This window comes from Triticum aestivum, chromosome 7B (assembly GCF_018294505.1).
Source record: "Triticum aestivum cultivar Chinese Spring chromosome 7B, IWGSC CS RefSeq v2.1, whole genome shotgun sequence".
NCBI lineage: Eukaryota > Viridiplantae > Streptophyta > Magnoliopsida > Poales > Poaceae > Triticum > Triticum aestivum.
Genome location: NC_057813.1, coordinates 302,114,383 through 302,124,808, shown reverse-complemented (window position 1 = coordinate 302,124,808; position 10,426 = coordinate 302,114,383). Strand labels below are relative to the sequence as shown.

Sequence of the window (10,426 nt, the reverse complement as noted above, 5' to 3'; positions counted from 1 at the left end):
AAAATTCTATTTAAATGGACCTAATTAATTGCATACATAATTAACTGTCTAGTTAATTAATTACATTAATGGTTTTATTTCCAAATTGATTTAGTGCTTGATTTCCAAAATATTTTCGCATGAATGACTGCTACGAATGACGACGACTACCAAGTACTGTAGGACACATTTCCTTAACGAATTTCTTAACATTTGAATGGTCACACTTGATTTGAGAATGAAGTATGTGTGTTTTTGTATATTAATGATAAGAAATATAATATGACCGTGTCCACAAACACATGTACGTGGTAGTATGACGACACGCCTTCCGTCATGGCTGTCCTTGACGTCGTGATGCACGCCTTGGCATTCTCGAGTATCACGCAAGTGTTAGGCCCGACCGCGACATCCTCCATGGTGTCGTGCACAGCGTCCTTCGTAGGGGCGCGTGGATGCGTACGCCCACAAGTAAAAGATATATTCTTTTGTTCTTTAGGAAACTTGTGATAACCAATTAATAGTGGAGATAATAATAATGACATAGTGTACATGATTAATAAATTTTTATTGAAGAATATCTCATTTTGTTTTGAAAGGTTATCTAGGAAAATATTACGTCTATATTTTAGGAAGGTAATCTCAAATATATGATGCGAGTTCTGAATTCTTAATTACCTATTTATTTACGTGATTGGAATGAATCAGAACCTGCCAAAGTAAGCACGAAACAAGATATCTCCTTCAATAAGATTTGGTTTTTTAATGGAAAGGAGAAAAATCAGTTGGTGGGGGTGGTGGGAGGTGACGAATAAAAATCGGACGAAAATAAACCATATAAGGCTACCAACTCTTTCTATTAGGAGTAGAGATTTTCGCATGAATGGCTGCTATGAATGACGACGACTACCAAGTATTGTAGGACATATTTCCTTAACAAATTTCTTGACATTTGAATGGACACACTTGATTTGAGAATGTAGTCTGTGTGTCTCTGTGTGTTAATGACAAGAAATATAATATGACAATGTCCACGAACACATGTACGTGGTGGTATGATGACACGCCTTCCTTCATGGTTGTCCTTGACGTCGTGATGCACGCCTTAGCATTCTCGAGTATCGCGCAAGTGTTAGGCCCGGCCGCGACATCCTTCATAGTGTCGCGCACGACGTCCTCCGTAGGGCCGCGCGGATGCGTATGCCCACAAGTAAAATATATGTTCTTTGGTTATTTAGGAAACTTGTGATAGTCAATTAATAGTGGAGATAATAATAACAACATAGTGTGCATGATTAATGATTTTTTATTAAGGAATATCACATTTTGTTTTGGAAGGTTATCGAGGAAAATATTACGTCTATATTTTAGGAAGGTAATTCAAATATATGGTGCGAGTTCTGAATTCTTAATCACCTATTTATTTACGTGATTGGAATGAATCAGAACCTGTCAAAGTAAGCACGAAACAAGATATCTCTTTCAATAAGATTTGTTTTTTTAATGGAAAGGATAAAAACCAGTTGGTGGGGGTGGTGGGAGGTGACGAATAAGAACCAGACGATCATACCAGGCTACCAACTCCTCCATTAAAAGTAGAGATATGTACATGTCCATAGTTTGAAACTGTAGGCTGAAACTGTATTTGTGGAATGGGCTGGATTGGTTTGACACGAGCAGTTTGGTTTGGTTTGGGTTATAGCAGCTATAGTTTGGATTGGTTTGGTTTGGCCGGTGAACTTGTGGATGCACGGTTTGGACTGGATTACAAACTATTCTCAGGTTTACCTGGCACCCATTCCAAGAATAATCTGCTGTTGCATACCAGATTTGCTGACTTTTGGTCCATTTAACAATATGCTAGGCCAGGCTACGATCAAAACACCTCTAAGGGCATATACAATGCATAGCCTCAAGGTGATGCCTCGCATGTCATGTAGGATCGGATATGACGTAAAGTAGGTTCGGATAGGGAAGCGGGATCCTCTCCAGGAGGCGGGTGCTTGAAGAGGAAAAGTGTGGTCCAGTGACAAAAACTGAAAAGGTTGGAGTGAAAAGTAGAGATGCATGTGTACTAGAGTCTTTATTTTTCTATTTCATAATTAGGCCCACTAGTGATAGCTTGCATTAGGGAGAAAAAAAAATGTAGGTACCTCAAATTACTTTTTGTCATGAGGCATATGTATCCATATGCCACCATTGTACATGCCCTAATCCAGGCTAGCCTGACCAGGCATGAAGACACTTACGTATCAGACAGCTTTCAGACACCTACTTCTTTCTAGCGTCAAAAATATTTTTATATTATGAAACAAGGGAGTAACTTTTTCCAGGCACAATGGTCAGGACACCATCCAAACTCACCCTTTATCTTCCGCGATAGGCTGAGCCTGACCTAGACGGGTGCGTGATCCACTCTCCCAGTTTCCCCTGTCCACGAGCCGAAACCCCAGCCACCATCTCGTTCTCATCTCTCTGTTCCACTGAAATTCCCGGGGAACAAACACTCACTTCCCAAGGATAAATCCTTGGGATTGATTTACACGCTAGTGGCTGTGCCGCGACGTGCGGCGAGAGACATGTCTGTGCAGTGCACCGCAAACTTACTCCGGGCTCTTGCTGCCCTCCCGGCGCCATTCCCCTCTCGCCGCTTGGCGAGAAATGAATTCCTTGTACCATGCCGCCCGAGTCGCACCGGTGCGCTGGTCCGAGCTGCGGATTCTTCGCCTCCTGCCGCACCCGCGTCATCGTCCGGAGCAGCCGACGACAAGGCCGTCATCCCCGACGATGAGTTCACCCTCGCCAAGGTGAGTGGCTTGGTCGTTTTCTTGGTTCTTGAGAGCCAGGAGCAACAAGCAAGCGGTAGCGCTGTGTTCTTAGAATTTGGCGTGCGTTTGGTGCTGAATACCCCCCCCCCCCCCTCCATCTGCAGGTGTCTTTTGGTGTGATTGGACTAGGGATAGGTGGCTCCCTCTTGTCGTAAGTTCAAATGTTGCAGATCCTATTGTGCAAATCAGAGAGATCCAGAATGCTTTTCTATCGGTGGCTCATGCGTTTTTTGCGTCCCAGGTATGGATTTGGGGCGTATTTCAATCTTCTCCCTGGTTCGGAGTGGTCTGCTCTGATGCTAACCTATGGATTTCCTCTCACAATCATAGGCATGGCCTTAAAGGCAAGAACTCTCTTCGATTAATATTAGTGCTTCTGTCAGTTATTTGTCTTTTAGTACAAAAGTTATGCGTCTTGTGGATTTATAGTTGAAAATATGTTTTGAGATGATTGGCCATGCTTAAGATCCTTGGGAGTTTAGGTTGGACTGTTTATTGATTTATTTGTCGAGGTATGTGTTGATTCTTGAATTATATATGCAGTATGCTGAACTGAAACCAGTGCCCTGCATAACCTACTCTGATGCTTTCGCTCTAAGAGAGAAGTGTGCTACCCCTATCCTCAAGCAGGTAATAATTATTTATGAGCTCTTGGACACACAATCTCTTCTTCCACCGTTGCACTCGATCAAATGCCACCATTTATCAATGATGTGAATATGTGATCAAACTGTCTATGTTGTGTTCGCTTGTTTGGATGAAAGCCAGGCCGTGTAGTTGGTAAGTTCACTGATAGTGGAGTTCTAAATAGGAGTGCAATGCGTTAACTGATAGTGGAGTTCTAAATAGGAGTTCACTGATATGCTCGAGACCACACTGAATAACATGCCCAGTTTTCAACATCATCTTGTCCACACTTAAATATCTCCAGAAGCTCAAATCCTTGTAATGCAATGGCAGAAGCATGCCCAGTTTGAAGTGTGTCCAGAACGTGATGGTAACAATCCCACTGCGGGCAGCCCAAGCTGATTCACCTAAAATGGCTAGAATTTGTGTGGATTTTGCATGGAGGAACGATTGGCTCTAATTACCAAATGTTAGCAAGACCCTCTCTATTCCTCACTAATGGAGATTACAGCCATGGATTCCTCAATCTCCACCAATACAGGGAAGAAGATGAATAGAAGAGGAAGACATAAGCTGACGTAGGGTGGAAACCCTAGGGCCGATCTTTCACGATTTGGAGGTGATCCTACGACGAACACGAAGAACACGAGGGGAAACACGAGTGAAAACACAAGGGGAAACACTCAAATCAATGGGAAAGATCACACATGCGCTAGATCCTCGAACATAAAGAGTGATACAAGATCCACGATCAACAAAGGACGATACAAGTAGCAAGTTCTTCTCCGTGAGGAGGTCTTGAGGGGTCTTCCCGTGAGGGGTCTTGAATCCACTTGGGGGATCTTCTCCATAGAGGTTGTGAACTCCGGTGGAGAAGGGGATCAAGTAGATGAGCAAAGCTCTATCTCTCAAATGAGCTAAACCATTGCTAACCCTAGAAAGAGGGAGGAGGAGGGGTATATATAGTCTAAGTGGACGAAGGGGTACATGGGCCTCGGCCCAACACGCTGTCAACACACAGGCGTCGGACGTCCGACAGCTACCGGTCATCCGGTGGCTTGCGAGGGTCTGGACGTCCGGTACACGTTGGATGTCCGACATTTTGGCTCGGGATGGTCGGCGTCGGATTTCCATCCAGCGTCGGACGTCCGGTGGTCTCCATACTTCTGACGTTTTGGTTCTGTGATGGTGGCGTCGGTCGTCCGGGCGCTGGGAGGTGTCGGTCGTCTGAGGCGCGTTGGACGTCCGGCCGCTGTAGCGTTCGCTGGCTGGGGCTGGCCTGGCGGGTTGGTGCATCAGGCGTCCGACACGTCTCGGACGTCCGGTGGCTGGAGACTTTTCGGCTGCTTCTCTTCTCGCTCCTTGTACTTGGTGTCCTCGCCGCCTTGTCCGTTGGGCGTAGCTGATCCGTGGCCTTCCTCCAAGTACCTGATCACGCATAGGGTCTCCGCTTGAGGTAGTAGCCATGTCTCATATGTAGAAAGTGGTAGTTCGGAGAGGAGCGAGTTCACCTTATCTTCGATAACCTTTGCTCGAGCTCTTGTCATTGGTACAAGCGGTATAGTGGGAGACGTAGGTAGGTCCATGGGGATGACTGTGGGATGCTCCGCATCATCCCCCCCCCCCCTTGGGAAAGATCCGACATCGGATCGAAAGCCTCATCACCATGGTAGGGAGAGAGATCTTTGACGTTGAAGACGTCGCTCACGTTGTACTTGTCGCGCGGGAGATCGATCTTGCATGCATTGTTGTTGTAGCGTGCGAGCACCTTGAAGGGTCCGTCGGCTCTAGGTAGAAGCTTGGACTTGCGTTCATTGGGGAAGCGGTCTTTTCAAAGGTGTAGCCACACGAGCTCTCCAATGTTGAATATAATGGGTTGCTTGTTGACGTTGAGCTTGGTCGCGAGTCGTTGTACTTGGCGCTTGATGGTGTGCCTTGTATCTTCATGCATCTTCTTGAGGTAGTTCACTCGTGTACTTGCGTCCATGTTGATGCGCTCTTGTAGTGGTAGAGGTAGAATGCCCAATTGGGACAACGGGTTGAAGCCGTAGACGACCTCGAAGGGGGACTTGCCGGTAGTAGAGTGTCGTGCTCGATTGTAGGCATACGCGGCGATGGGTAGACACTCCTCCCACTCCTTGATGTTTTTCTTAATCAACACGCGTAGTAGAGTGAAGAGCGTTCGGTTCGTGACCTCCGTTTGGCCGTCGGTTTGAGGATGGTATGCCGAAGAGAACAAAAGCTTGATCCCGAGCTTGGCGCATAGTGTCTTCCAAAAGTAGCTTAGAAACTTGACGTCGTGGTCCGAGACAATCGTCTTTGGCACTCCATGTAGACGCAAGATTTCCCTACAAAAGAGATTTGCAACATGTGAAGCATCGTCTATCTTGTTGCATGGGATGAAATGAGCCATCTTAGAGAATCGGTCCACAACAACAAACACAGAATCTTTGCCATTTCTAGTTCTAGGCAAACCAAGCACAAAGTCCATACTAATATCTTCTCATGGGTGATATGGAATTGGAAGTGGCATATAGAGACCATGGGATAGAGCTTTTGACTTAGCTTTGCGACATGTCGAGCATCGGTTGGTGAAGCGTGAGACGTCGCGGAACATCTTGGGCCAAAAATAGTTCTTGGAGAGCGTAGCAAATGCCTTGTCGCGTCCAAAGTGTCCCATAAGTCCTCCATGAGATTCTTGCAAAAGTAATAAACGAAGAGAAGACTCGGGAATACATAGTTTGTTAGCTCTCATAAGATAATCATCTTTGATGTAATAACGTTCCCAAGATGTATGCGTCAAACATTTGGCATATGGAATAGCAAAAGTAGGATCATGCGCATACAAGTCTTTTATGTGGTCAAAGCCGGTGACATTCAATTCAAGTTGGGTAACAAGCATGCATCTACGGGAAAGCGCATACGCCACAATGTTTTCCTTACCTTTGATGTACTTGATGACATAAGGAAATGACTCAATGAATTCACTCCACTTAGCATGACGCTTGTTCAACTTAGTTTGACCCTTAAGATATTAAGATATTTAAGTGTTTCACGATCCGTGTGAAGAATGAACTCATGAGGGCGGAGATAGTGCTCCCAAACATGCAAGACCCTAACTAAAGCATATAGCTCTTTGTCATAGATGGGGTAGTTAAGTTGCGCTCCGGAAAGTTTTTCACTAAATAAGCTATGGGGCGCTTCTCTTGCATCAACACACCTCCTATGCCATAACCGCTAGCATCACAATGGACCTCGAAAGGTTTATCAAAGTTGGGTAAAGCAAGCAAAGGAGCATGTGTAAGCAAATTCTTAAGCTCATTGAATGCAGTATCTTGAGATGGTCCCAAACTAATGTTGCATTTTTCTTGCTCAAAGCATGTAAAAGTAAAGCGATGGTGCTAAAATCCTTCATGAATCTACGATAGAAACCGGCTAAGCCAAGGAAACTACGCACTTGTTGCAAGTTGGTTGGTTGGGGCCAAGTTTTAATAGCATTGATCTTAGATTCATCTACATGAACACCCTTAGAAGACAGAACAAAACCCAAGAAAACGAGCTTATCAACACCAAAAAGGCATTTGTCCATATTAGCATATAGGCGCTCTTTTCTAAGAGTTTGCAACACGGTTCTAAGATGGGTGACATGATCTTTGAGAGATTTGCTAAATACAAGAATATCGTCAAAGTAGACCACAACAAATACGCCAATGTATGGGCGAAGAACAAAATGCATCACACTTATAAAGGTGTCGGGTGCTTCGGATAAACCCATAGGCATGACCAACCATTCATACAAGCCAAACTTGGTTTTGAAAGCGGTTTTCCATTCATCACCCTCTTGGATGCGAATTTGGTAATAGCCACTCTTAAGATCAATCTTAGAGAAAATGGTGGCTCCGCTAAGCTCATCTAACATATCATCAAGGCGTGGAATGGGGTAGCGATAACGAGCGGTGATAGCATTGATAGGACTGTTAGACCTTTCAGCCTGAGCATTGATAGTTGTGGATGACACTAGGAGAGTTGGGACAATTTTCGTTGGTTTATTTCTCACACAATGCCATACCCACCTGAGGGGTTGGGGATACATATTTATAGGCTGCTAGCCAGCCAAGGCATATGCTAAGATGCTGCTAAGATGCCAGTCTAAGATGCTAGTCTAAGATGCTAGTCTAAGATGCTAACTGACAGTCCTTGATGGTCAAGAACAGAACTCTATCCTAACTGCCACAAGGACCATGTGCTACAGCCCCACAATGACCCTAGTACACAGACTTATCCATCATTCTCCCCCTAAGTCTTGTACGTTGTCTTGTGGGAGAGTTGAATCATCCCAATCCTGGAGCAAAGTTCGAGGAACTTGACCCTCCCAAGGGGCTTGGTGAGCAGGTCTGCGAGCTGATCCTTGGTGTTGATGTAGCTCGCCTCGATGCTCCCTTCTTCCACACAGCTGCGGATGAAGTGATACCTCAGTCGGATGTGCTTGCTCCGTTCGTGGAACACGGGGTTCTTTGCCAGGGCCAGGGCGGACTTGCTGTCCACCAGGAGCTGCACCGTTCTGGTGTCTTGAACGAGAAGATCACCAAGCAGTCGAGCAAGCCAGAGCGCCTGAGTACAGGCGGTGGAGGCCGCTATGTACTCAGCCTCACAGCTGGACAGGGCCACCACCTGCTGCTTGACTGATTGCCAGCTCACGAGACACTTGCCGAGGAAGAGGAGGATCATGCTCGTGCTCTTGCTGGTGTCGATGTCGCCGGCGTGGTCGCTGTCGCTGTACCCGACGAAGTGTGCCGCCCCAGGACACCTAGGGTAGTGGAGGCCGTGGTTGAGGGTCCCTGCTATGTAGCGGACGATCCTCTTCACTGCCTGCTGGTGTACCGACGTTGGTCGCTCCATGAACCGACTGACATAGCCGACGGAGAATGCCAAGTCCGGCCGTGTGTGAGTGAGGTAGCGAAGGCTCCCCACTAGGCGCCGGTACTGCATAGCATCCACTTCCTCCGTCGTGCTGTCGCGGCTCAGTTTCAGCCTCTCCTCCATCGGAGTGAGAGCTGAATGGCAGTCGGTGAGCCCAGCTAGCTCAACGATGCGCTTGGCGTAGGCGGACTGTCGAAGCGCGATCCCGGAGTGGTCCTGGTGCACCTCAATCCCTAGATAGAAGGAGAGGAGCCCCAGGTCACTCATCTGGAACGTGGCCTTCATGTCTTCCTTGAACGCCGCCACCTCTGCATCTTTGGTGCCGGTGATCACCAGGTCGTCAACGTAGACGCCTACCAGCAGGGTATTTCCTCCACTGCCCCGTCGGTAGACGGCAGCCTCATGCGGGCTTTGCTCGAAGCCCTTCTTCTTTAGCGTGGAGTCCAGCTTGGCGTTCCACGCCCTAGGTGCCTGCCGTAGGCCATAGAGGGCCTTGCGCAGGTGGAGTACCTTGCCCTCCTGGCCGGGGATCACAAATCCCGGTGGCTGATGCACGTAGACTTCCTCCTTCAAGTCGCCGTTGAGGAATGCCGACTTGACATCCATGTGGTGGACACGCCAGCCCTTCTGGGCAGCCAGCGCAAGAAGAAGTCGCACGGACTCCATCCGTGCCACGGGAGCGAAAGCGTCGTCGAAGTCGACTCCTTCCTGCTGCAAGCCTCGGGCCACCAAGCGAGCCTTGTGCTTGATGATGGCGCCGGCTCCATCCCTCTTCAGCTTGAACACCCACTTAAGGGTGATTGCGCGGTGACCACGAGGGAGATCAGCGAGCTCCCAGGTGCGGTTTTGCTCGACCGTATCCATCTCCAACTGCATCGCGGCGCGCCATGCTGCGTCTCTCTCGGCCTCTGCAAAAGACCGTGGTTCGCCGTCTTCACACGCGAGCTGTAGCTGCGCCTCGAGGTCACGTGACACCAGTCCCGGCACCGGCTGGTCGCCGAGCAGATTATCCATCGTACGGTACCGCAGCGGTTCGCCGTCATGCCACGCGTCGATACGCTCCTCGTCGTGAGTGAGCGGGGAAGCGAACTTCATCGGGTTGTGCTCTGCGTGAGCTGGTGCTGATGAAGACGAGCCCGGAGTGGTGACCGCAGGGGCTGGAGTATGCGCCGTCGCCGGTTGTGGTGTCGTCGGCGTAGCAGGCGCTGGAGTCGATGTAGTTTTGGGGGCCGGGGTAGACATGCCCGGCGAAGAGGAGCTGCTTGCTCCCCCAGCTTCCTTGAAGTGGGCGTACTCGACAATGAAGTCGTCATACGTCGGCGTCGAGCCGTCGTCCACCGCCTTGTCCCATTGCCACCCTCGCCCTTCGTTGAACACGACGTCTCGCGCTGTGCGCACACGTTGTGTCTTTGGGTCGAGGATGCGGTAGGCCTTTGAGCCCTCCGCGTAGCCGATGAAGACTCCCGGAGTGCTCCTGTCGTCGAGCTTGCCGATGTGGCCGAGCTCCTTGGCGAAAGCAAGGCAGCCAAAGACCCTCAGATGGGAGACCGCCGGCTTCCGCCCATGCCAGGCCTCGTACGGTGTCCTGCCGTCAAGTGCCTTAGTAGGCGAGCGGTTGAGGATGTAGACGGCCGTTAGCACCGCCTCTCCCCAGAAAACAGCTGGCATCCCTCTCTGTTTGAGGAGAGCTCGAGCCATCCCCACAACCTTCTGGTTGCGCCGCTCGACGACGCCGTTTTGCTGCGGGCTGTACGGCGCGGAGTAGTGGCGCTGGATGCCCTCATCGGCGCAGTACGACGCGAATTCAGCCGCCGTGAACTCGCCGCCGTTGTCAGTGCGCAACACCCGCAATTTGCGGCCGCTCTCCGCCTCCACACCAACCTGCGCGCGCCTGATGGCGTCCGCCGCTTCTCCCTTACTGCCGAGGATCATCACCCACATGTAGCGGGAGAGATCGTCGACGAGCAGCAGGAAGTAGCGTCGACCTCCTGGTGTGGCTGGCGTCACCGGGCCGCACAGGTCTCCGTGCACGAGCTCCAGCTTCTCCTTAGCCCGAAAACTCGCCTGTTGGG

The 10,426-nt window shown here is 49.2% G+C and overlaps 1 protein-coding gene across 14 annotated transcripts in view; it reads left to right on the top strand.

The window, feature by feature from the left end:
- Positions 1 to 2,363: 2,363 nt before the first annotated feature.
- The window catches only part of LOC123155894 (thylakoid membrane protein slr0575), a 40,397-nt gene continuing 32,334 nt past the window's right edge, over positions 2,364 to 10,426 (top strand). For 4 of the 14 annotated variants that reach the window (XR_006477666.1, XM_044574037.1, XM_044574041.1 and 1 more), the window contains exons 1-4: positions 2,369 to 2,786; positions 2,912 to 2,958; positions 3,049 to 3,151; positions 3,351 to 3,437. Coding sequence is in view for 13 of the 14 variants with exons in the window: in XM_044574037.1 (XP_044429972.1) it covers positions 2,559 to 2,786; positions 2,912 to 2,958; positions 3,049 to 3,151; positions 3,351 to 3,437 (465 nt within the window). In the remaining variant the exon portion in view is untranslated. Of the gene's footprint in view, positions 2,787 to 2,911; positions 2,959 to 3,048; positions 3,152 to 3,350; positions 3,438 to 10,426 lie in introns of all 14 variants that reach the window. The other 10 variants (XM_044574038.1, XM_044574043.1, XM_044574044.1 and 7 more) reach the window with 6 other exon arrangements.